The sequence below is a fragment of the Tursiops truncatus genome, chromosome 4 (genome assembly GCF_011762595.2).
Source record: "Tursiops truncatus isolate mTurTru1 chromosome 4, mTurTru1.mat.Y, whole genome shotgun sequence".
Taxonomy (NCBI): Eukaryota; Metazoa; Chordata; class Mammalia; order Artiodactyla; family Delphinidae; genus Tursiops; species Tursiops truncatus.
The window spans coordinates 61,705,286-61,733,210 of NC_047037.1; the positions used below are offsets into that span (position 1 = coordinate 61,705,286).

Consider the following 27,925-nt stretch of genomic DNA (forward strand, 5'->3'; position numbering starts at 1 on the left):
ATGGCTGTATCCACCCATTTATTTTATTTAAAAATTTACTGAGTAACTACAGCATACTAAGCACTGTGACAGGCATGGGAGATAAAATGGTGAATAAGGTGGGACCCTGCCTTCAGAGGCAATTGCAGTGTAAGTGTCTTAAATAAAATCCTTGGTGTGATGATGAATTTTTAACTTTCCTTTACCAACTCCACTGCACCTTCTCAGCCACACGACACAGAACCAGTCAGTCATCACAATGTACCTCTTGTATATCTCGTACATGTGAGTCCTTCTCTTGTCCACCCCCTCCACCCTGGTTCAGGCCCTCAGTATCTCTCTTCTGGTCTTTTTTGCTGGTCTCCTAACCAGCCTTCTTAATTCTTCTACTTCCATTTTCAAATAGGCAAATAATGATAGTGTTTCCTTTCCCCTTCTCAAAGTTCTTTTAGTTTCCATTATCCAGGGTAAAATCTGAACTCCTTATGGTGTAAAAGACCCTTCTTGATCTTATTCAGGCATATCGGTTCAGCTTAATTTTCTTCCATCCTGCCATTTCTCTTTTCTCCTTTATTCCTCAGTAGTACTGAACTTTTTGTTCATGGGGTACACTACACAGGGTTGTTTTGCCCACCCTTTGAATATGTGTTCCTCCCTTTTATTCCACTTTGTTTTCTTTCTTTTCATAGTTTTATCTATATGTATTAAGAGGTCTAAGGTTGTATGTGTGCTTTGATCCAGTGATTCCATTTTGGAAAATATATTTTAAGGAAATACCATAAGAAAAAGGTAGTTAATATTGAAATATCCGTATTAACATTTATATAGTGAAAAAACTGTTTAAAAAAGTAGATGGGGGAGATAGCTATATAAATGGTAAGGTATATGCACATAATTAAATACCAAATTGGCAAACATGGCAATGTGAATGTTTAAATAATGCTAAACTGGAAAAATACATAACATTAAATGGTATGCACACATACTGTTTGTGTGTATGATTGAATGATAATCAGATGATGTGGTTAGATGTAGGTAACTTAATGCTCACCATATTCTTTGCCCCCACTAATTGCTTAGTTAATAATAGAAATTTAGATTGATACGTTAATAATAAAAATGAGAGCAATTGTTAGGAGTTTGGAATGGTCTGCTCTTTGCCTTTAGAATTTCTGAAACAATGAAAACTGGCATGTGAGTGCTACAAACTAAAGTTTCAAAAACTTTGCTTCATTGATATTTAAAGAAATCCTTCCAAATACCCATATTTTTCTATTTACAATGAAAAGGACACATATTAAGGTACTTTGTGGCTTTTACAAAATCCTACCCTTTCTTCTGTTTATACTGTTTTTTATTCATCACCCTTGTTTTTTGTTTCTTTTTGTTTGTTTCCTACTATTTTTATGCCTTCTCTGACTTTAACTGAGTGTTTTGTATATGATTCCATTTTTTGTCTCTCTTAGTATATTAATTATACTTCTTTTAAAAAACTTTTCCTAGTGGTTGACTTTCCATTTTTCGATTGGGCTGTTTGTTCTTTTGTTGTTGAGTTGTACGAGCTGTTTGTATATTTTGGGAATTAAGCCCTTGTCGGTCCCATACTTCACAAATATTTTCTCCCATTCTGTAGGTTTTCTTTTCCTTTTGTTTATGGTTTCCTTTGCTATGCAAAAGCTTGTAAGTTTGATTAGGTCCCATTTGTTTATTTTTGCTTTTATTTCTATTGCCTTGGGAGACTGACCTAAGAAAACATTGGTGCAATTTATGTCAGGGAATGTTTTGTCTATGATCTCTTCTAGGAGTTATGGTGTCTCGTCTTGTATTTAAGTCTTTAAGCTATTTTGAGCTTATTTTTGTGCGTGGCATGAGGGTATGTTTTGACTTCTTTGATTCACATGCAGCTGTTCAACTTTCCCAGCACCACTTGCTGAAGAGACTGTCTTTTTCACATTTTATTTTTTGGCCTCCTTTGTTGAACATTAATTGACCAGAGGTGTGTGGGTTTATTTCTGGGGGTCTCTATTCTGTTCCATTGATCTGTATGTCTGTTTTTGTGCCAATACCACACTGTTTTGATTACTGAAGCTTTGTAGTATTATCTGAAGTCTGGGAGGGTTATGCCTCCTCAGAATTGCCTTGGCAATTCTGAATCTTTTATGGTTCCATATAAATTTTAGATTTATTTGTTCTAGTTTTGTGAAAAATGTCATGGGTAATTTGATAGGGATCACATTAAATCTGTAGATTGCTTTGGGTAATAGGGCCATTTTAACAGTACTGATTCTTCCAATCCAAGAGCATGGAATATCTTTCCATTTCTTTGAATCATCTTTAATTTCCTTTATTAATGTTTTGTAGTTCTCAGCATGTAAGTCTTTCACCTCCTTGATGGGGTTTATTCCTGAATATTTTATTTATTTATGATGCAATTTTAAAAGGTATTAATTTTTACATTCCCTTTATGCTGTTCCATTGTTAGTGTAAACACATGCAACTGATTTCTGTATGTTAATCTTGTATCCTGCTATGTTGCTGAATTCATTTATCAGTTCTAGTAGTTGTTGTGTGGAGTCTTTAGGGTTTTCTATATATAGTAGAAAACTATGTCATCTGCATACAGTGACAGTTTTACCTCTTCCCTACCAATTTGAATACCTTTTATTTCTTTTTCTTGTGTGATTGCTGTGGCTAGGACTTCCAGTACTATGTTGAAGAGAAGTGGTGAGAGTGGGCATCCTTGCTCCAGATTTTAATGGGAAGGCTTTCAGCTTTTCACTGTTGAATATTATATTGGCTGTGGGTTTGTCATAAATAGCTTTTATTATGTTGAGATATGTTCCCTCTATACCCATTTCGTAAGGGTTTTTATCATGAATGGCTGTTGAATTTTGTCAAATGCTTTTTCTGTATCTATTAAGATGATCATGTGGTTTTTGTTGATGTGGTGTATCACATTGATGATTTGCATGTGTTGAACCATCCTTGGGACCCTGGGATGAATCCAACTTGGTCATGGTGTATGACCTTTTTTATGTGTTGTTTGATTCTGTTTGCTAATGTTTGTTGAGTTTTTGCATCTATATTCACCAAAGATATTGGCCTTTAATTTTCCTTTTTGGTAGTATCTTTGTCTGGTTTTGGTATCAGGGTGATGGTGGCTTCATAGAATGTCTTTGGGAGTATTCCTTCCTCTTCAGTCTTTTGGAAGAGTTTGAGAAGGATCGGTATATGTTCTTCTTTGTACATTTGGTAGAATTTCCCAGTGAAGCCATCTGGTCCTGGACTTTTGTTTGTAGGGAGTTTTTGTAGCAATTTTTTGTATGTTACTAATGCTGTTCCAGTTCTTTATATAAGGAGCTTTAGTTGAGAAATTCTGAAGAGAAGATAGGACTCCCAGAAGAAACTGACTTCTTTTGAAGGTAGAGAGAAGATGATTCTTACATCTCCAATGAACTGCAGTTGATTTTTCTAAATAGTTCCAGTAGTGTCCACCATGGTAAAACGAATACTCCCACAGCTTTTGTGTAGGCATTATGAATAGTGGGCTTTGTGAGTGCCTGGCATACAAGGCAAATGAACCATAAATTTTGTATAAACTACTATTCATCCACTTATTTGTTTTAACAACAACCAAATAATTAGCCCTTGCTACATGGAAGACACTGTTGTAGGCTTTAAGAATTCATTAGTGAGAAGGTACTGGTGCCTACCCTCACAGAATTTATAGTCTTTTAGAGAAGATAGATAATTGAAGAAGTAATTACAACATGATGTGATTGGTGCTATAAGGGAAGTTTAGTAGGGACAGTTGTTGAGACTAGAAGATGGCTTATTATGTATAGTTACTCATGGATCAAATTGTTTAAACTAAATTGAGTCATCTTTGTTTCTTTTAGAGCAACAGTACAACTTCAGGTATGATTAGAGGAGCCTCCACTGAATATCATTTCCTTAATTATTCAATGTAAATTGAGAAATATTGTGATTTAGAATGTTTCTGATGTAGTGTATAGTTCACCTTAATAACCTAAGTAACATTAAGACTTTCAATTCATGATTTTACTTGATCAAAAGGTAGTCTTGGTTTTAAGGTAACATACTTTTCACCTGCAGCTTTAATTATGGTATGATTAAATAATGCTACTGTCTTGCCTTTTCTGTTTTCAGGGAAGGTATTCATGTAAATCAAGAATTGCTGCAGATATCTCCTTGTATTACAGAGCAGTTCATTGAGCTGTTGTGTCAGTTCAGCCCAAACCAGGTTATAGAGACACTGCAAGTCCTTGAGTGCTACCGCCTAGAAGAAACTATTCAGGTAAGACCAGTAATGTAGAGAAGGCAAGAGTAAACTTTTCTTTATTGCTCACCATTTTACAGATGAACACAGGGAGATTCATATATTAAATCAGTTGGCTAAGTTTATACCTAGTAAGTGCTAGCACCAGAGATGGAACCCAGATAGTTTGACTCCATCGTGCATGCTCTGCATTGCTGTGTTATTGCCTCTCTGTTTGTTCTAGTAGAGTCAGAAACAGCACATGTCCATCATTGTTGTTCATCAAGTTTCACAGGCATTCTAGCCAACAGGATAAACATAGAAAAAGGAATACAGTAAAAATATTAAGAGAGAAAAACTAAGCTCTACTTGCAGGCACTGATGGTTAGATAGTCCTGTTGTGCCATGTGACTTACAAGGCTAGAAGGCAATTACACAGTCATTGCCTTGATTCTCTTTCCTTGTTTTCTCCTGTTTCCAAATTGAAATGAGTGTGTGTGTGTGTGTGTGTGTGTGTGTATGCACATATGTACATATGTATACATACACACATATTCTAATCTACCATGAGGCTAGTATGTTCCCTGTTTAAAATTTGTTTTTAAGCTACCTTTATATTGTTGCTATCAATACTCATGAAACAGTAACCCGTATTTTCTGCATCCATGTCCTAAACTGCCCACACAATTAAAATTTTTTTAATTATAAAATACTTCAAAATACATAGAAATGTGCAAAATGGGTGCATATATTCCCACCAACCCAACTTTATAGATGTTAATGTTTTGCCATACTGGCTTCAGATCTTTGTTGTTTGTTTTAGAAATAAAGCATCCTTTATCTGTCATGTCTCACCTGAGGTTACCGCCAACCTGAAGATGGGAAGTTTATCCTTCCCATCCGTTTTAAAAATTTTTCCTGTATATGAATTTACCTATATAACACAAGGTACAGTTCTGTATGTTTTTAAAATTTGTATTAATGGTATCATACAGTAATATCCTATTGCAAATTTCTTTTTTATTAATTTTTTATCTTTCAGTTTTTAATACATATAGCTCTAGTTCATTCAATTTAATGATCATATAATAGTCTATTGAATGACTGTGCCACAGTTTATATATTTTCCTATTTACAGACATTCAGAGTGTTTCCAGTCTTTTGCCATTATAAACAATGCTACTTTGGACATCTTTGTACATGCCTTCTTTGTGCCCATCTGAGATTTCTCTAAGTAGTATGCCTGGAAGTGGAATTCTTTAGACAATACAGTAGCTTAATTCTGTTCATATTACCAAGTTGATTTATTTGTTTCCAGTCTCATCATCAGTATTTGAAATTTGCTGTTTTTCCACATCCTTGCTGATTTCTAGTATTTTTAGACTTCTTAATTTTTGCCAGTGTGATGATTATCATTGCTTACTCATAACACTGCATATCTTTCCATATCTTTAATGACACTTTGGGTTTTCTTTTCTCTGAATTATCCATTCATGTCATTTGCCCAGTTTCCTATTGAGGTTTTGCCCTTCTGTTACTGATTTCTAGAAGTTCTTTCTAATTTCTGGATCTCTAGTCCTTTGTTGATTTTATATGTTGGAGATGCCTTCTTCCAGTCTATCATGGCATGTCTTTTAACTTGGTTTTTAGTGACTTCTATTTTAATTTATCAGTCTTTTCCTTTAACGTTAAAATTTTGTGTGTGTGACTTTTATTTCCTTTCCTAATTTAATGGCATTAAGGATATCCTCTTATATGAGTTTTATAGTTTGGCTTTTTTCATTTAGGCTTTTAATCCATCTGGAATTTATTTTTGTAAACAGATCAAGAGAGGGATTTATATTTTTTTTCCATGTGGATGGCTAATGGTCCATGTGGCATTTTCTTGTCCTTTCTTCACTTATTTATAATGCCATACTGCTGTACACCAAACTCCCAAATATACACAGAATGTGAATTCTGTTCTATTCTTTTGGTCATTTGTCTTTCCCTATACCCATGGCACATATTTTAATTAACACAGCTTTAAAATAAGCTTTATTATTTGGAAGAAGAGTCTTCCCTCCTCATTCTTTTTCTTTAAAATTCTTTGGCTACTCTTGGCCTCTTACTATTTCGCATAAAATTAGGAATCACATTGTCACATTCCTATAAAAATAACATATTCTTCTGGGATTTTGATGAAAACTACATTGAATTTATAGATTAATTCAGGGAGGATTGACATCTTATGGTCTTCACATTCAGGAACATGGTTGTCTTTTTGAAATGCCTTTTACCCACTTTGGTGAGGTTTTATAACTAAAGTTATAAAATATAATACTTTACATAAGGCTCTTGCACATTTTCCTCAATTTGTTCTTAGATACTTTTTGTTAACGTTGTAAAAGGAAATTTAAAAAAAAATTTTATTGGAATATAGTTGATTTCAATGTTGTGTTAGTTTCATATGTACAGCAAAGTAATTCAGTTATACATATACATGTATTCATTCTTTTTTAGATTCTTTTCTCATATAGGTTATTAATATCACAGAATATTGAGTAGAGTTCCCTGTGTCATACAGTAGGCCCTTGTTGGTTATCTGTTTTATGTACGGTAGTGTGTATGTGTTAATCCCAAGCTCCTGATTTATCCCCCCACACGCCCCCACGTTTCCCCTTTGGTAACCATAAGTTTGTTTTTGAAGTCTGTGAGTCTGTTTCTGTTTTGTAAATAAGTTCATTTGTATCATTTTTAAATTAGACTCCACATATGAGTGACATCATATGATATTTGTCTTTCTCTGTTTGACTTACTTCACTTAGTATGATAATCTCTAGGTCGACCCATGTTTCTACAAATGGCAGTATTTCATTCTTTTTTATGGCTGAGTAATATTCCATTGTATATATGTATCACATCTTCTTTATCCATTCCTCTATTGATGGACATTTAGATTGCTTCCATGTCTTGGCTATTGTAAATAGCTCTGCAACGAACATTGGGGTGCATGTATCTTTTTAGATTATGGTTTTCTCAGGATATATGGCCAGAAGTGGGATTGCTGGATTATATGGTAGTTCTATTTTTGGTTCTGTAAGGAACTTCCATACTGTTGTCCATAGCAGTTGTACCAATTTACATTCTCACCAACAGTGTAGGAGGGTTCCCTTTTCTCCACACCCTCTCCAGCATTTATTGTTTGTAGACTTTTTGATGATGGCCATACTAAGCTATGTGAGGTGATACCTCATTGTAGTTTTGAGTTGCATTTCTCTGATAATTAGTGATGTTGAGCATCTTTTCATGAGCTTTTTTGGACATCTGTGTGTCTTCTTTGGAGAAATCTCTGTTTCGATCTTCTGCCCATTTTTTGATTGGGTTGTTTGTTTTTTTGACATAGAGCCACATGAGCTGTTTGTAGGTTTTGGAGATTAATCCTTTGTCAGTCACTTTGTTTGCAAATATTTTCTCTCATTCTGTGGGTTGTCTTTTTGTTTTGTTTATGGTTTCCTTTGCTGTGCAGAAGCTTTTAAGTTTAATTAGGTCCCATTTGTTTATTTTTGTTTTCATTTCCATCACTCTAGGAGACGGAGCCAAAAAAATATTGCTAAGATTTATGTCAAAGAGTGTTCTGCCTATGTTTTCCCCTAAGAGTTTTATAGTGTCTGGTCTTACATTTAGGTCTTTGATCCACTTTGAGATTATTTTTGTGTATGGTGTTAGAGAATGTTCTAATTTCATTCTTTTACATGTAGCTGTCCAGTTTTCTCAGCATCACTTCCTGAAGAGACTGTCTTTTGTCCATTGTATAGTCTAGCCTCCTTTGTTGTAGATTAATTGACCATATGTGCATGGGTTTATTTCTGGGCTTTCTATCCTGTTCCATTGATCTACCATACTGTTTTGATTTCTGTTGTTTTGTACTGTAGTCTGAAGTCAGGGAGTCTGATTCCTCCAGCTTTGTTTTTCTTTCTCAGTATTGCTTTGGCTCTTTGGGGTCTTTTGTGTTTCCATATAAATTTTATAATTTTTTGTTCTAGTTCTGTGAAAAATGCCATTGGTAATTTGAAAGGGATTGCATTAAATATGTAGATTGCCTTGGGTAGTATAGTCATTTTGACAATATTGATTCTTTCAATCCAAGAACATGATATATCTTTCCAACTGTTTGTGTCATCTTCGATTTCTTTCATCAGCATCTTATAGTTTTCAGAGTATATGTCTTCTGACTCCTTAGGTAGCTTTATTCCTAGTTATTTTATTCTTTTTGATGTGATGGTAAATGAGATTCTTTCCTTTATTTCTCTTTCTGATCTTTCATTGTTATGTATAAGAATGAAAAAGATTTCCGTGTATTAATTTTGTATCCTGCAACTTAACCAAATTCATTGATGCATTCTAATAGTTTTCTGGTAGCATCTTTAGGATTTTCTACGGATAGTATCATTTCATCTGCAAACAGTGATGGTCTTATTTCTTCTTTTCCGATTTGGATTCTTTTTATTTCTTTTTTCTTCTCTGATTGCTGTGGCTAGGACTTCCAAAACTTGTTGAATAGAAGTGTTGACAGTGGTTATCCTTGCCTTGTTCCTGATCTTAGAGGGAACGCTTTCAGCTTTTCACCATTGAGAATGATGTTAGCTGTGTGGTTTTCATGTATGTCCTTTATTATGTTGAGGTAAGTTCCCTCTATGCCCACTTTCTAGAGAGTTTTTTTTTATCATAAATGGGCGTTGAATTTTGTCAGAAGTTTTTTCTGCACCTATTGAGATGACATATGGTTATTTATTTATTTTTGGCTATGTTGGGTCTTCGTTGCTGTGCCGTGGGCTTTCTCTAGTTGTGGTGAGTGGGGGCTACTCTTGGTTGCAGTGCGCGAGCTTCTCATTGTGGTGGCTTCTCATTGTGGAGCATGCTAGGTGCATGGGCTTCAGTAGTTGTGGCACGCGGGCTCAGTAGTTGTGGTTCGTGGGCTCAGGCTCAGTAGTTGTGGCACATGGGCTTAGCTGCTCCACGGCATGTGGGATCTTCCTGGACCAGGGCTCGAACCCATGTCCTCTGCATAGGCAGGTGGATTCTTAACCACTGCACCACCAGGGAAGTCCCGATCATATGGTTTTTATTCTTCAGTTTGTTAATGTGGTGTATCACATTGATTAATTTGTGGATACTGAAGAATCCTTGCATCCCTGGGATAAATCCCACTTGATCATAGTGTATGATCCTTTTAATGTATTGTTGGATTCAGTTTGCTAGTATTTTCTTGAGTATTTTTACGTCTATATTCCTCAGTGGTATTGGCCTGTAATTTTCTTTTTTTGTGGTACCTTTGTCTGGTTTTGGTATCAGGGTGATGGGGGCCTCATGGAATGAGCTTGGGAATGTTCCTTCCTCTGCAGTATTTTGGAAGAGTTTCAGAAGGATAGGTGTTAATTCTTCTCTAAATGTTTGATGGAATTCACCTGTGGAGCCACTGGGACCTGGACTTCAGTTTGTTGGAAGTTTTTAAATCACTGTTTCAATTTCAGTACTTGTGATTTGTCTGTTCATATTATCTATTTCTTCCTGGTTCAGTCTTGGATGGTTGTATCTTTCTAAGAATTTGTCCATTTCTTCTAGGTTATACATTTTATTGGCATAGAGTTGTTTGTAATAGTGTCTTATGGTTCTTTGTATTTCACCCGTGTCAGTTTTAACTTATTTTTCATTCTGTTGTTAACTCCTTCTTGTGTATTTTAAATTTCAGTTATTGTATTCTTGAGATTTGATCATTCTTTTATATATTTTCTATTTCTTTTTTGCAGTTATCATTGTGTTCATCCATTATTTTCCCATGTTCAGTTAGCATTTTATTACTAATGCTTTGAACTCTTTCTAGGTAAATTATTTATCACTTTTTAAATTTGTTTCCCACCTCCTTAATGAATTTACCTTTTTCTTTCATCTGAAACATATTCCTCTCTTTTTATATCTTGCTTGACATTCTCTGTTCTTCTGTGTGAGATTATGTGAAACAGTTCCATATCCCAGTCTTGAAGGCATGTCCATATGTGGGAGCATCTCTATGAAGTCTGCTTGTCCCCAGTGGCATTGGTGGAAGAGCTAATTTTAAAGTGAGCATAGGCTGCATCTTTCCCTATTATGTGCTACAAGGCACTGTATTGCTGGCATGTAGGGCTAGAGTCACTGCCTTATTTAAGGGGTGGTGCCGAGGCCTAAGGGTCTGGAGCAGGATCTTTGAGCAAGTTGGGCTTCTTCCCAGTGTGATGGTGGTGTTCGCCATGGTTGGGGATATGGCTGGGACCTAAGGGTTTGGGGCTGCACTTCTAAACTTGTTCCACTTCTTCCCTGGTATGCGCACATTGGGTAGAGGCAGGGTCAGGACCAGAGCAGTAGGAACCACACTAATAAGCTGTTTCCACTTCTACCTTTGTGCAGTTGTACCAGCAATGGCAGTCTCCACCCTAGCTGGAGGCAGGACAAGGGCCTGAGTTGATTCCACTCCTTCCCTAGTGCTTGCACATATTTGTGTGCAGGCAGTGACAGTCTCTGACGGGGCTGGAAGAAGGGTTATAGTCCAAGCAGCCTCTGCTCCCTCCCAAGTACAGGCATGCATGCTAGTATCTGCAGTGGCTCTCTCTGCTCTGGCTAGATGCAGGGCCATGGTGTGAGGTGGGCTCCACTCCCTCCATGTTTACTCAGGCTCATTAGAAATGAAATTTCTAAAAGGAAATTTTTTGAAATGACTTTTTAAAAATTGGTTACTGCTGGTATATGTTATTAATTTTTGTTTAGTGTCTTATATCTAGCAACCAGGCTGAATTCTTTTTTCATTCAAATATTTTCTAGATTTTTTTATGACAATATTTTTTTCTGAGAATAATGGTAGTGTTTTTTCTTTCTTTCCAGTCTTATACTTTTCTCATTCCCTCATCAGATATCTAGGAGCTCTGGGATATTATTGAACAGAGGCAGCGATAGTATGCGTTCTCTCCTTGTTCCTTATTTAAAAGGAGATGTGTCTCACATTTTATGTTAAATATGGTGTTTACTGTCAGATTTTGATAGATAGTTCTTATTAACCTAGACAAGTGCCATTACCAGTTTGGGTTAGAGTGTTTCGTATTGTTTTTATTTTTGTCAAAAATGGGTGCTGCATTTTACTAAATACTTTTTCTGCATTTGTTGAAATGATTACGTTTTCCTCCTTTGATCTGTTAACCTATAATATGTTATTTGTGCCTCTCTTTTTTTCTTACTCCTAAGAAAGTTTTATTCTATGTTATTAGTCTTTTCAAAGACTAATTTAGCTAGGTGGTTTGTGACCACCTAGAGGGGTGGGATAGGGAGGGTGGGAGGGAGGGAGACGCAAGAGGGACGAGATATGGGAACATGTATAACGGATTCACTTTGTTGTAAAGCAGAAACTAACACACCATTGTAAAGCAATTATACTCCAATAAAGATGTTTAAAAAAAAAAGAAAAGACTAATTTAGGATTTTCTTTTAAACCTCGCTATTGTTTCTCTGTTGTTTCTTTCCATGACATTGTTTTCTGTACTTATTTTCTTTCTTTTACCTTAGCTTAACTGGCATTTCTTTTTTACTTATTAGAAACTCTTAGTTTATTAATTTTCATTAAGATCCCACAAGCTAATGTATAGAGTTTTCATTGTCATTTTGTGAATAATTACACTTATCAATTTCTGGTGTATATTATTACTATTTATGTATACATGTTACCATTTGTGCAATGGATATACCTGATTCAGGTGCGTAACAACTCTTTAAATAAATAAGTGAAAAAAAATGAGTGACCTTGGTTCAGTCAGAGTCCCAAATGGGCCACTCGAAGACTAGAAAGTCAAATATTTGCATGTTATACTGTAAAGCAGCATACTACTAGGGTATGAATTCACTATTTACTGTCATAGGGTTATTTTTCATCCTTAATAGGACCTTCTGACTCCACAAACAAGATTTTTGAGCAAAAAAGCTTTATCTTTTCTTCTTTCCTAGATTACCCAGAAGTATCAACTTCATGAAGTCACTGCTTATCTATTAGAAAAGAAAGGAGATATTCATGGTGCCTTCTTAATAATGCTAAAGGTAACATTTTACTGTATTTGCTTTGTCATGTTTCTGTCTAGCCCTATACCCATTTATCAATCCATCTTTTCTTCGTGAGATAAATTTGACATACAGCATTGTGTAAGTTTTTGTCAATCCATCTTAATTTCTTATGTTTCAAAGTAAGCTGCAGACAACAGTACATTTTTTTTGTACATTTTATCTCTAAATATTTTTATCATGCATGTCATGATACACCAGTATGCCACATGATACTAATCCCAAGGCTTAGTAGTTGTGGCATGCGGGCTCTAGAGCACAGGCTCAGTAGTTGTGGCGCATGGGCTTAGTTGCTGCACAGCATGTGGGATCCTCCTGGACCAGGGCTTGAACCCGTGTCCCCTGCACTGGCAGGCAGATTCTTAACCACTGTGTCACCAGGGAAGCCCTGTGCTTTCTATATACACAACAGTTCTCTTCTGAATGGCAGAGATCATTCTTAATAACCTTGTTGTTTCTTGGAGTTTACCTTTAAAATATGGTAATTCAGGTATTGGTGGATTAGAAATATAAAGTGTTCCTTTTACCTCCTAGAGACTACAAAGCAAACTTCAAGAGATAACACATCAAGATGAAAGTAAGTTCTCGAGTGTAATTCACAATTTCTTTTTCCATGGGCCCCATGTTTTAAAAGATATTAAATGATAAACTGTATTTATTAAGTAATAATCACATTGATCTGCATGTTACTGTTTATCTGACATTGATCCCAATTTTGGCTTGTTTTCAAGGGCTCATAATAGGAAGTAATATAAACCACTGTAGTTTTGCAGTGCTAATTGTCAGTAGAGGTCATTGGACAGAAAATTAGGTAGTCTTCACTGGTCTTGATTAATGTTTTAGTTATATTTCTGTACTTATGTTTTGGTTATTATAAATGAGGTACATAACTAACATCTTAAAAATTACTATAATGTGCTGAACAACAGCAAAGCAGAGCTTCTAATCAGTAAGTAATAATCAGTGTTTCTGTATTGAATTTATATAATTTTAGCAGAAAGCAGTAAAACTTGAAACAGTTTAAAATCTTGAATGGCTTTGTCATAGATAGATATGTAATTCCTATTATATTCCTTGATACTAAAAAAAAGTTATTTATTTTGTAAAAGTGTGGTAAAATAAACATAACGTAAAATTCACCATTTTAACCATTTTTAAGTTTACAGTTCATTGGCAATAAGTACATTCACATCATTGTGCAATAATCACCACCATCCATCTCCAGAACCTTTTCAGCATCCCAGACTGAAACTCTGTACCCATTAGACAATTACTCCTAATTCCCTCCTCCCCACACAGCCCCTGGTAACCACCATTCTACTTTCTGACTTGATGAATTTGAATTTGATTACTCTGTGTATCTCATAAGTGGAATCAAACAGTAATTGTCCTTTTGTGTCTAGCTTATTACACTTAGCATAAAGTCTTCAGGATCTATCCATGTTGTAGCACATGCAGAATTTTATTCATTTCTAAGACTGAATAATATTGTTTTATGTATATACTACATTTTGTTTTTCCATTCATTTATCAATGGGCACTTGGTTGCTTCCACCTTTTGACTATTGTGAATAATGCTGCTATGAACGTGGGTGTAGAAATATCTTTTTGAGTCCCTGCTTTCAGTTCTTCTCGGTGTATACCCAGAAGTGGGATTACTGAGTTAAATGGTAATTCTATTTTTAATTTTTTGAGAAACCACCATACTGTTTTCCATAATGACAATATCATTTTACATTCTCACCAGCAATGCACAAGGGTTCCAAATTCTCCACATCTTCACTAACACTTTTATTTTCTGTTTTCTTGGTAGTAGCCATCCTAATGAGTGTGAGGTAGCATCTCATTGTGGTTTTGATTTGCATTTCCCTAATGATTGGTGATGTTGAGCATCTTTTCTTAGACTTATTGGCCATTTCTGTATCTTCTTTGGAGAAATGTCTATTCATATCCTTTGTCCACTTTTTCTTTTTTTTTTTTTTTTTTTTTTTTTTTTGGCGGTACGCGGGCCTCTCACTGTTGTGACCTCTTCCGTTGCGGAGCATAGGCTCCGGATGCGCAGGCTCAGCGGCCGTGGCTCACGGGCCCAGCCGCTCCGCGGCATGTGGGATCTTCCCGGACCGGGGCATGAACCCATGTCCCCTGCATCGGCAGGCGGACTCTCAACCACTGCACCACCAGGGAAGCCCCGCTTTGTCCACTTTTGAATTGGATTATTTGTTTTCCTATTACTTGACATTTTCAAAATATCCCTCCCAAAGTTCAGAGAAACACTTAATAGGTGATTTTTAGATTGTTTTACCTTTTTAACCCATTAACACATTTCTTGGACCCCTTAGCCCACACATTCCCCTAAACACCTTTACCCTGATTCTCCATATATTATTTGTTTCTGGAACTTCCATAACAGTTGGTTGACTTTTCTATATTTAGTCCAACTAAACATTTAATTATTGTTTTTGTGCTTTAGTATACGTTCAGTCAATTTGACTATTAGATTTGTTGCATTTATGGCATTTTCTCTTTCAATTTACTGTTACGAGAATAATTTTTATAGACATTACATGAAGGATTGTGGGAAAAGTAAGAAGAATGTTTCCCCCAAATCACTACAGTAATTTGCAGGTGATATGTGTAGGGAAGCCAATTCCTTAAATTCCAATGAAGGTAAATTTCTCAGTAATAGTCTCATAACTGCCATTTACTGTCAGATTCAATTTTGACAGTGTGCTTAAGAATTTTGAAGGATTTGGTAATTGCACAGCACTGGGCTAGTTTCTGTGGGTGATACACAGATGGCTAAAACACAGTCCTCACCCAAAGAGCTACAGTCTCTTGAAGGAGACAGATATGTAAATAAAAACCTCTAATGCATGTAGAATCAAATACTATAAAAAAGGTACAGTGAGAGTGGCAAAGGGTCGTGGAAAATTGGGGAACTACCTGTAACTGAGATTCTTTTCTGGAAGATGTGACCTTTGAAGTAATCACGATTGGAATGATGAATAGGAATTTGATAGACAAAAGCAAGGAAAGGGTCTTCTGGGCTGAGGAGGACATGAGCATGAAAGTGCCTGGCTAGTAACCTTGGGGAGGAGGAAATAATCTGGTGATATAAGAGTACCGAGGCTGGGAAGATGCACCAGGATGTTTACTGTGTCTACTTAGGATCAGAGGTTTGTTGACATTCTCTTTGTAAAAATTAGAAGTCTTTGATAGTTTTTGTGCATGAGACTCATATGTTTGGACTTGTGCTTAAGAGAACTGTAGTGACAGTATAAAAGGGAATGAGGAAGGCAAGATTTGGAAGTCAAAAGTTAATTTAGAGGCTGCTGCAGTAGTGCAAACGAGGTGATGAAGGGCTCCACTCTGGTAAAGTAGCGGGTATATGAGAGTGTGGAAGTAGAATTAACAAAATTAACAATTTATTTGAATGTACAGGTGAAAGCATCAAAGATGGTGAAGATTTATAAACTGGTTGACTTAAAGGTCATGGTTCTACTAACTTAGTTTGGAAATGTAGGGGGAGGAGCAGATTTGAAGTAAGAAAAATGGGTTGGGTTTTGCACATATAAAGTTCAAAGTGACTGCAGGATGTCCATGTAGAGATAGATGTCCTAGAGCCTGGTGAAAATTCAACCTGCAGATTATGAAAATTCAACCTGTAGGGCTGGAGGTGTATATTTGAAAATTATTAGCAAGGATATAGGAATTAAAACCAGAAGAGTGGCTGAAATTATTGGAAAAAATGAAAAGAAAAGGGCCTGAGATAGTATCTTGGAGAAATACATACATTTAAGAAATAGAGGAAGAAATGGTAGAGCAAGAAAGATAAAAGATAATCTTTCTATTAACTAATCCACGGATAAATGGTTGGGGATTTTCCATAGCTAAAGCATATTAAAATGCTAAGTATGATGTGCTCTCTCTGTCCTAGGAATGTCAGACATTTATATGGAAAACTGTTGCAAAGAACTACCTACTTTTTATCTACTGAAGTTTGGTATCAGGTCTCATACATGATTATATCATAGAAAACAAAGTATGCAGAGAAAAAATTGTTTAATTTTTTACAGAAGCTTTGAGATTATCAGTAATATACCCTTGAGTGATGTTAACAGTTTTTCTGAATCTAGATACCAAAGAGGATCCCTCACTGAAGAATGTTGAAGAGACCATGGTGGAGACAATTGCCCTTTGCCAGAGAAATTCACATAATTTGAACCAGCAGCAGAGAGAGGTAGGAGAGTGACTACAGAGGCTTTTAAAAATCTGTTCTGGTCTGAAACTAGGAATTCGTTCTATTTCCACTGCCCTCTCAGCTACCTGAGTTCAGTGCTCCCAGGAGTATAAGACTCCTAAAGTTATTATGAGGAGTGCCTGTCTGCTTTGTTCTCGCAAAAGGCTTTATATTCTTAGATTTGGCTGTGCTGCAAAATTTAGGTGTGTGAATACTAGATGTCCTTGTTCTCTTTGGACTGAGTTTTTGTGTATTCCGTGTAGTGGTACTGCGGTTGTGTCGTCCATTTATCATCTGTACCGTTCCCCGTGGATAAGGGGAGCGTGAAGCACTAGAGGAAAAGCCTCAAGGGATACAGAGAAAGCTGAAAAAGGTCAAGAAGGCTACGGTGCAGTAGTTCTCATCCTTGGCCGCACATAAGAGTCACATGGGGAGCTTTGAAAAATCCCAGACTGTACCTGAGATCAATTAAATTATAGTCTTTGGGACTGGGCCGCAGTCATCAGTATGTTTTAAGGCTTCCCACATGATTCCACTGTGCAGCCAAGGTTGGAACCACGTCTGTAACAGATTCGAGACTGCAAAAAGGGAGAACGCAGAGCTGAAGGAGATATAGTAGAGCACGTGGGGCGGGTGGGAGTTACAGCAATGAAGCAGAAACCAAGGGGGCGAGATGCAACTTGACAGCTAAATTGTGCAGTAGTTTTAAGAAGTAAAGTTAGCGGTGTGATATGTATGGCATGACTGCGCCTGCCCCTCCAGGCTCTGGCCTCTGACTTAACACCACCTGGCCTCCTTCCACTGCCTGGGCTTCTGGAATGGGAAGCAGGGTAAATTTTTCATATATAGTTTGCCATACATGTTCCAATGAAAATGATAAACTTGGTATGTTTCTGTTCTTATGAGATGGGTAAAATTTCTCCTTTATGTTTTTGTCAAGGGTTTTTTTAAGGTCATAAATTTTGAATACCCTTTAGAATATAAATTGTATATAACAAACACATTTATATAATAGATGTGGTTTTTTTATTTAAAAACTTTGAGTGAAATGATACATACCCATTATTTTTTTAAATCCCGCAATACAGAAAGTTACACAGAGGGTTGTTTAAAAAAATTACCCTGTATCCATCTTATCACCCAGAAATAACCGTCATTATCATTTGGTGAATATCACTCTAGATATTTTTTATCTACCTAGGTTAACATAGTTTTAGAAAAATTGAATCAAATAATGCTTGCTTTAAAAATATAGTATTTAATCTCATTTAGGAAGCTTATGTAAAACTGAGGAAATTCTGAAATTCAAATAAATAGTTCTTCAATACACTATCTGTTAATAAGTCTCCCTGAAGTTGAAAAAATCTAAATAACTGTTAATAGATTAGAAGTATCGTTTATAATTACATTTTGGTTTTTATAATATCTATGATGTCCGACCAGTAAGGAAGTTTACATGAACTCATACACACTTGCTCCAGCCTCCCTTCTCCACCCCTCTCAATTTTAGTTAGTTATGTTATTTTACCTCATTAAGGTTAACAATACATTCTTTTCTGTATCCACAATTCCCATAGTTGTTCAATCTTTATTTAAATGGATTATGGGCTTCACAACATTCCTTTTGCCCTGATTTTTCCATTCCTAAGTTTTTGTTTTCATTTATCTTTTGGCTGACTGTCTGCATTTGGACATGGTTATATTTTGATAGAAAAACACAAGAGGGTAAAACTATTAAAGCTATGTTTATACATAAATATACATAAATATTTTTCAACCCTTCTGTCTCCTCCCTAACATCTATTTGATATTCTTCCTTCTTCTCGTGGAAAATTTAAGGAAAAATGACAATTATAAATTGTCATTGTTTTATAAATAGAGCCATTTAGGCTCACATAAGCTGAAGTATGTCCAGATTCACATATATTAATGGTAGAATTAGATATAAAATTCATGCCTCCAGAACTCTAGGGATTATTCTGACTATATTTGAACTCTTATCTCTTAATCAGAGACAGGACTAAGGCTTCCTTTGATGTGGTGAAAGGGTAATTTATTCTGTATTTTTTTGTCTAAAAATATATCTGAGTTGGAATCTGTCTCTTCCTCTCTTAGACACACACACATGCCTCTCACACCACTCTCTACTCCCCCCCACCCTCCAACAACTGGTTTTTGCTTCTTTTCTGAACAACGTTCATAGCAACAATAAAAACACTGCATGTTAGTTTTTATGTAAATACTATTTTTGTGAAAATGCTGAACTGACTTTATGTAATAGCAAACATTAATTTTGGGGGATTTTCATGGTTGTTTCCCCTGTTCCTCTTTGCTTTTTTTTTGGTTTGGAGAGAGTGAGAACAAGAGCTGCTGCCACCGACCCTAATCTCACTAGAAAATTTGAAGTATCCAAAAGCTTGATAATGAATTGTCTGTAATATCTGTTTCCAAAAGTTTCTTCAGAAGATTTAATGTCATGGAGTATTTCCTTAAAGTTAGACTGCAGGAAATCGGGTTGTCAGTCCTTCCCTAGGTAGAATCTATACCTGTCCTACTTTGTACGTCTGTCTACCCCAGTGTCCAGTGATTGCATAAATAAAGAATATGGCTTTCTTATGCACATAATTCCCTGAAAAAGAAAGCTGTTGATTATGTAACATGAGAAAGTAATTCAGGTTCAGTTGTGTTGCTCTCAGGGGTTAGGATTGTCATTATCATGGATTGTTATTTTAGCCTGTGGGTTTTTAGAGTTTATCCACGTTAACATTTTAAGAACCAACATTAAAGAGCAAGAGAGACAAAATATTTAAAAGGTGTCTACCGTATATTTCAGGTTAATGTGGAGATTTAATTGAAGAAGAACAATTTCTCTAGGGTATGAACACTTCCCATGGCTATTATCTCTGCAACCATGCTTCCCCCAGTCTGCTATTTATAAACCAAGCATAAAGTAACCTTTAAAAAGGTAATTCTTCTAAAATTTCTGGACTAAATAAGAAAAATTTTTAATCAAATTTCTAAATATAATAAATATAAAAACCAAAAGGTAAAAATTAGGTATACCATATACAGTTAAATTAAAAGACTATAAAAATACATAGAAATAAATGATGTGGTTGTAAAAACAAATTGAAATAGGCAACGAAAACACAAGCTAAGTAAAGCCATCCAAGAATAAAATACAAGATTAAAAATTCATGAATACTAGATAAATTAAAATTTCAATAAAATAAAGAATTGCCAGTACACAACATAGTTAAAACCAGTATCTTAAGAATTTGAAGAAATACTGTTAAAAAAAAAGTACATAAAATCCTGGCCTTAGAAAACCTCAAATGGGGGCAGATAAGGGCTTCCTTGTAGAGCTCTTCAGTGGAAGTCACCCCGTGGGAAAGTCACCGGACCATTAGCCTGTCCCCTTAACCATGCTTGTCCTGTTTTGTCAATACTGACTTTTTTTCCATACCTCTTGGATGTTTGCAGGAATAGGTTTCTCCCAAGATACTGGGTGAAATAAGGCCTTTGTAAATCATTACCCAACAGGAAAATATGCTTGAAATTTTAAAATGTATTAGTTTGATTTTTGATGATGAAGATTTTTCCTAAGGCTTAGGAAGAACACATATGATGCACATATGGCAGTGTATAATCATTGGCAAATTACTCAACTTCTCTAAGCTTCAGCATCTGATCTCCAGTAAAGATAATGCTTACTGTATAAGGTTATCATGAGATTGAAACGACAAAATGTATGTAAAGCATTTAATACAGTGCCCTACGTAATAGGAATAAATAAATGTTAGATCTGTTCATTTATGTCATGACGTGATTGGAAATGTTAATTGAAATAATGTTAACTTCCACTTCTTAGTCAGTGATGACTGAGGAAATAACAAAATAATGCTTGATATAGGAGAAAACTTTGGATTAACTGTATTTATTTATCTTGCTTGACATAGCTGATGAGAAATGGGGGGAGGGTAGTTGTGGGAGAGTTCTTTATTCCCTTCTGCGGTACATAGGGCCGTTTAGACTGTGTCAGTGAAACATTTAAGAACGTAGCCTGAGGCTCTGCTCTGGCTCCTTTGAACCTACCCTTTTCTGAGACACAGAAGATTTGCAGTTCCAAGGTCTAGACTTACTTAACTTCAGCTTCCTTATTTTCCCAAGGTGCATGATAAAGATATCTGTTCTGGCTGTGGTCTTTGCTTTTTTACTGTCTTTTCTCTTCCCAGTCAAGTGTTCCATCTTTTCTTTTTCTAATTTTTACCAGCAAATGTATGTGAGAAGTACATTTCAACCTGTGAAACACTAAGCTGATGTTAGTTGTTCTTAAAAACAACAGAGTACTTTTGTTTTCCTTTGGTCTCCTCTGCCATTATAGGCACTCTGGTTTCCATTACTGGAGGCAATGATGGCACCTCAGAAGCTGTCTAGTTCAGCTGCACCTCATCTGCACTCTGAAGGTAAGGTCATAGTGTCCACCTATACTGTCCCCCAATTTCTATCTGCTGATGATTGTCATTTTGATACCTCTCCCAGCATCGTATTTTTATTATTTTCCTTAATGAAATCATACTGTACTGTTGATCTCATTTTTTCATGTTCACTGCTTTCTGTGGCACCAGTTATATCATTTGTCTTGGATAATAGTAGCTTTGCAACTTACCAGCAGTTAACTTTAAAATATCAAACTGGCCTTGGTTAGCCAAGTTTCTAGGAAGCTGTATTCCTATGACTTACAGGAAAAACAAAAACCTCTTATTTTAAACTAACCTTAATATTGACATTTTATTATAACAGCTCTGAAATCTTTGACCATGCAAGTTCTAAACAACATGGCAGCATTTATTGCCCTTCCATCAATCTTGCAAAGAATCTTGCAGGTGAGTTGAAAGGGGGAAAATTCAGTGTTGATCAATTTTAACTAATATTTTAGTTATGTATAAATAATAGCAAATTGGGCTAATGTGTAAATGGATCTCAAGCATAATGCAGCTGATTTTTGGCATTAACGAAATATGTAACTTACAACTCTCATCCTTGAATCCTTCCTAGCACTCCAGTGATGTGGGTTTGCCTGGCACACACTTGCAACCTTCAGTTAGGGGGTGCAGGCTTCAGTTCACTGTGACCTTTGGATTCAGATACACAAGCTTCCTTTTGGTGTACTAACTGGGAGAGAATTACCATTGCTTCCAGCTGATTATACTTTTTAGATCAAAAAGAAAAACGTAGGGCTTCCCTGGTGGCGCAGTGGTTGGGGGTCTGCCTGCCGATGCAGGGGACACGGGTTCGTGCCCCGGTCCGGGAGGATCCTGCATGCCACAGAGCGGCTGGGCCCGTGGGCCACGGCCGCTGGGCCTGTGCATCCAGAGCCTGTGCTCCGCGGCGGGAGAGGCCACAATGGTGAGAGGCCCGTGTACCACAAAAAAAAAAAAAAAAGAGAGAGAGAGAGAAATGTAAAAATTATGTTAATATAGACATTTTTTAATCTTGTTACTTAGGGTTTCTAACTCATTCTAAAACTTTCTGTCCAAAGCTCATCTCCTACTATAGATTCTAGCTGGCTTTGTGTCCAAAGTCTTTGTAGGAAACATCATTCCAGCCTGTTTTCTTCAGCAAAAAGGCCCGAACCTTTCCAACTTCATCAAAAAGAGAGCACTAAAAATATGCTAAGATATATTTTTAGAAACATCTGTGAACATTCTTGGGTAAACAGCAGGAATTATCCTTAGAATCCATTTTGTCTTCCCTTACTTTACCCAGGATAGAGACACACCAAAAAGAAAGAAAAAAATAAAGTCAGACAGTAATATGATGCCATTGATCTTCATAATTTTCAAATGATTTTTATCCAGTCAAGAATGTCCCTCTCAGCTCTTTTTTAAGACTCTCCAAGCTCTCCTTCCGATCTGGTATGAAGCAGCTGGACCTTTGCTGATAAAGACTACTGCATCCAGCAGTCTCTCACCACATTGTACGTTATCCTTTAGAAGGTATCTTCACACGTATCATTTCATTGATCCTTATCATGAATTGAATAATAATTTGGTACAGACTACTTTTCTTATATCCATTCTAAAATATATTAGTCATAAGGTTTTTAATCATATGTAAAGTAATACATAATAAGACAGAAGTACTTTAATTTACCAGGTAAATTAGAAAACAATGAAATCCTAAAGCCAAAAGTGTCTTCCCTCTCGTGCGCATTTAGCTTTATTTTGAGCTTTAACCACACTTTGACCCATAAACTATAATAAATATAAATTGATTTTTTACCTTGGCATAAGCATATGATGTTTTAAAAAAATGTATTTCAGACTCATATCCTTGAAGGCTTTTGATATTTGAAAGTCTTAACTTTATTTTTGTGTTATATTGGCATTTATTGTAATTGTGTTCTTATCATTTTCCACCTTCAGTGATTGTTAAGTCACACTAATAAGGAGAGTATGCTGATTCTTAAATTCCTTATTTGCATGTTTGTGATCACTGTAATGATAACTCTACCTTATATTTGTATAGAGATTTTTATTTTTTCAAGTTGCTTTCACAGATAATGCTAATTTAAGCTCATTCCCATTATATCATGTAAGCTCCTTCATTTGTTTCAGTCCCTGGTCTTTTGAGAAGTTAATTATTAATTGGTTTATATATTATATGTTACCCTGTTTGGTTATTATCTGTGTAGATGAAAGAAAGGCACAGTTCTTGCCCTAAAAGGCCTGTTTTAAGGGAGACAAGAAAGTATCTGATATAACTATTCACACGGCTCTAAAGAGCAAGTAATATTGGCCACCTTAAGGATTACCTTCTCTGAACACCAGGTAGGGTAATTGCTACTTCTGCATCTGTACACTTTTAGTCCACATGATTATAGCAGGAGCAGCCAGGTGAAAGCATGACCCTGCCTCTTGACTCTGTCTGATTGACTCAGGGTAAGCAGCTGGCCTAAGAGGGGCCAGTCAGTGTCCTTTCCAGGAAATTTTAGAACTGAATTGAAAAGATGAGTAGTTTATCTTCAGTCCTCTGGTTTATATAAGGTACAAAGTTCAGGAGCTGATAGTGACTACCTTTCCATCATATGAACTGAAATAGTAAAAAGTTAATCTGCAGAGAAAAGAACAATGAAGCAGACACACAAAGAGGAGAATAGACAAGATACATGGAGAAGAGAGAAGATAACAAGGAGAGGATTCAAGACACTAAGAGAGGAGACAACATGGAGAGAAAATACTGATGGCATCTGAGTCCCTCATTGTAGTTCTTAAGGCTTACCTGATTCCTTTGCTTGGATCCTTAAACACCCCAGTACCTTTACAGTTATTATCTTTTTTTGAATAAGTTAGAATGAGCTAGGTTTCTGAATTTATATATATATCTCCAGAGGAGTACCAATAAAAGTATATATATGAAACAGACTGTGGAAAGATTTCCTGGAGGAGGGGATGTCTGAACTGAATCTTACAGAGCCTAAAGGAATCAGGGGTAAAAAACAGATAGGACTACTCTAAGCAGAGTGAACTATATGTACAAAGAATTTGAGGTAAAACACGGTACATCTGGGGAGTTGCAAGTGCTTAAGTATTCTTGAAACATAGGACAAGAATAAAGGTGAGTCACAGAGCTGAAATTTGAGAGGCAGAGACTGTCCTTAATTGCTTTGTAAGCCGTGGTAAGGACTTTGGATTTTATTTTAAATTCACTAAATTCTCATTAAAGTATTTTAACCAGAGGAATGATGGAAAGAGGTTTCTTTTTAGAAAGATGGCTCAGCCTGTGTTATATAGGATAAATTGGAAGGGATAAAAACTGAAGGCATAGAAATACCCAGAATGTAATAGATACCTGAAGTTTGTTAAATGAGTTACATAGACTGGATAGGAGAAGATGGACTTGGAAATTACTTAGCTGACAGAATCTACTTAACTTTTTTGACTGACTGGATGTAGGGGAACACAAGAGGAACCTAGGTAAACCCCTGATTTCAGTTTCATGTGGCTAACAGTGAGCAGTGGGGGAACACAAGACTGGACTTTATAGGAAGAGGTAAGAAGTGGATCGGAAGATTTGGAAGTCATCAACATAGAAGTGGTAGTTAAATTATTGAAACTAGGTGAACTTTAGCATAAAATGGAGTTCTAGGAAACATTAAAGAATCAGGTTGTTTACCTATTTTTATTTCCCATTAGAACATAAGGACCCTGAGAGATGAAACTGTACTTTGGCTAGTACTCTATCACCATCACTTAACCCAGAGGCACCTGGCATATAATAGGTACTCAGACTTTGTTATAACGCAGAAACTAACACACCATTGTAAAGGAATTATACTCCAATAAAGACGTTTAAAAAAAAAAAGTTAAACACAGAGTTTAAAAAAAATTGTTTTGGCTATTCTGGGCCTTTTGCATTTCCATATAAATATTAAAATTGTCTTTCAATCTCTACAAAACAACCTGGTGCTATTTTGATGGTGATGTATTGAATTTAGGGAGAACTAAAGGTTTAAAAATCTTGAGTCGTCCGATACATGACTATGGTATTCCATTTATTTCTTAATTTAAGGTGTCAATTGTAATAGGATATTTATACATAAGATGTTCTACATTTATAATTATAATGTCTATGAATAAAGGCCATTTTTATTTAATTCCAATCTATTTCTTTATTTTCTATCTATATCTATCTGTTGATCTATATATTATCCTTCCATCTATATTTTAATATCTTTTTCTCACCTTATTGTGCTGGTCAGGACCTCTACTATAGTGTTGAATAGTGATGGTGAAGATGGACAAGCCTTGCCTTCTTCCTAATCTTGAGAGAATTGTTAATTCTTTCATCAATTGCATATTAGATGCATGTTGAGAAAATTTGCTGTTCTTCGTAGTTTGCTGAGAGTTTTTGTTATGAATGGATGTTGAATTTTGTTGAATGATTTTTCTGCATATATTAAAATGTTCACATTCTCTTTGGTTATTTTGCTAATATAGTACATTATTTTGATTGATTCTTGATAACAAACCATCCTTGCATTTCTGGAATAAACTCCATTTTGCTCTTTTTATATAATGTTGAAGTCAGTTTGCTAATATTTTGTTAGAAACTTTCATGATTATGTTCATAAGGGATCTTTGTGGTTTTCTTTCTTTGTTATGTCTCTGCTGGATTTGATTTTAGGACAATGCTGGCTTCATAAAATGAATATGGAAACATTTCAGCTTCCTTTATATTCTCAAAGGATTTGTGTAAAATTGGTATTTTTTATATTAAATTTTTGGTAGAATTGTCAAAAAATAATAGGTACTCAGTAAATATTTCTAGAGTGAATATAAGTCAAGGATGGAGGAATTCCATTTCTGGCTAAGAGGAGTATCAGAGACTGGGTTTATCCTCTTGCTTACAACAACTAAAAAGTGGATAAAATATATGAAATAGTGGTTTTCAAAGAAATGGATATCAGGCAGTACAGGACAGTAATTCCTTAGAGACAGGAAATAAACAACATAAGCCCTATGTTTGCCCCAGCTTAATGTCCTGAGAGAGTTTCCAAGCAATAGCAGGAAGGGGGATCCCAAGAAGTTTCCAGCATACTCATTGATTTGAGGAGATGGAGCTGAGATTCAAGAGACACCAAGGTGACCAGAGTTTTTAGGGCAAGTATGAAGAGAGAGAACTCTGGAGCAATCAGAAGGCCTCCCTCAAGTATAAGTACATGATCTGAGGAAACTACCTAGGCCAGGGAAAGAATCACCTGAAAGGATTAGAGGGAATAATACCCATATTCACACAGGGCCAACAATAGAGTCTTATTCACCAATAAGATCAGAAGAACTCATAATTCACAGAACATTGGGTAGAGTACTCAGAAGTACTCAATAGTGGGAAACAGTTAGCCCTAGACTAAACATAGCTCCTGTCATGCCTTTCAAATCTTAAAAGCAAGACCTAAAGGATCAGACTGTTGCCATGTAATTTAACTATATCCCAGAACAAAGCTTAAAAATATTTTGAGGAATACAACAATATCTAGGTTCCAACAGTGTAAAACTTTACAGTGTATGTATGACATTGAATTAAAACTTAAAAGGTATGCAAAGAAGTTAGAAAATAAAACCCAGATATGACATTGGATATTGGAGTTAGCAGGCAGGGACACCAAAACAAAAGATTAGTGAATTTGAAGACATAGCAATACAGACTATCCAAAATGAAATACTTAGAGAAAAGTGAAGCAGGAAAAAAAAACAACAGAGTATCAGTGAGCTGTGGGACAATTTCAAGTGACCCAAAATACATGTACTTGGAGTCCTGAAAATAGAGTTGGAACAGAAAAAAATATTTGAAGAAATATTAAGTGAAAATTTCCAAATTTATTGACAACTGTTAGCACAGGTCAGTTACCCCAAACTCAAAAACATGAAGAAAACTACAAGGCACATTATAATTGCTCAAAATAAAAAATTAACAGAAATCAAAGAGGAAATCAGAAAATACCTCAAGACAAATGCAAATGGAACACAACTTTCCAAAATCTGTGGGATGCAGGAAAAGTAATCCTAAGAGGGAAATTCATAGCAATACAGGCCTTCCTCAAGAAACAAGAAAAATTCCAAATAAACCTAACCTACCACCTAAAGGAATTAAATAAAGAAGAACAAACAAAGCCCAAGGTCAGCAGGAAGAAAGAAATAATAAAGATCGAAGAGGAAATAAAATTGAGATCAAAAAAATAATAGAAAAGATCAGTAAAACCAAGAGCTGGTTTTTGAAAAGATAAACGAAATTGATAAACCATTAGCCAGTCTTAAAGAAGAGAGAGAAAATAAAATCGAGATAAAAAAATAATAGAAAAGGTCAGTAAAACCAAGAGCTGGTTTTTGAAAAGATAAACGAAATTGATAAACCATTAGCCAGTCTTACAAGAAGAGAGAGGATCCAAATAAAATAAGAAATGAAAAAGGAGAAATAACAACTGATACCACAGAGATACACAAAATCATAATACTACAAAGAGTTATATGCCAACAAATTGGACAACCTAGAAGAAATGGGCAGATTTCTAGAAACATGCAACCTGCTGAGACTGAATCAGGAATAAACAATCTGAACAGACTGATCACAAGTAGTGAAATTGAATTTGTAATAAAAAAAAAATTACTCCCAACAAACAAAAGTCCAGGACAGGACAGCATCACAGGGGAATTCTACCAAACACATAAAGAAGAGCTAATACCTATCCTTCTCAAACTATTCCAAAAAATTGAAGAGGAGGGAACACTCTCAAATCCCTTCTATGAGGA

General features: G+C 35.7%; 1 protein-coding gene across 3 annotated transcripts in view; it reads left to right on the forward strand.

Annotated features, from left to right (window-relative positions):
• The window catches only part of VPS8 (VPS8 subunit of CORVET complex), a 304,464-nt gene that overhangs the window by 182,433 nt on the left and 94,106 nt on the right, over nt 1-27,925 (forward strand). For 2 of the 3 annotated variants that reach the window (XM_073803975.1, XM_073803976.1), the window contains exons 36-41: nt 4,150-4,297; nt 12,263-12,352; nt 12,908-12,950; nt 16,495-16,613; nt 20,998-21,079; nt 21,417-21,499. In XM_073803975.1, the coding sequence (XP_073660076.1) occupies nt 4,150-4,297; nt 12,263-12,352; nt 12,908-12,950; nt 16,495-16,613; nt 20,998-21,079; nt 21,417-21,499 (565 nt within the window). The remainder of the gene's footprint in view (nt 1-4,149; nt 4,298-12,262; nt 12,353-12,907; nt 12,951-16,494; nt 16,614-20,997; nt 21,080-21,416; nt 21,500-27,925) is intronic. The other variant, XM_019946111.3, reaches the window with a different exon arrangement.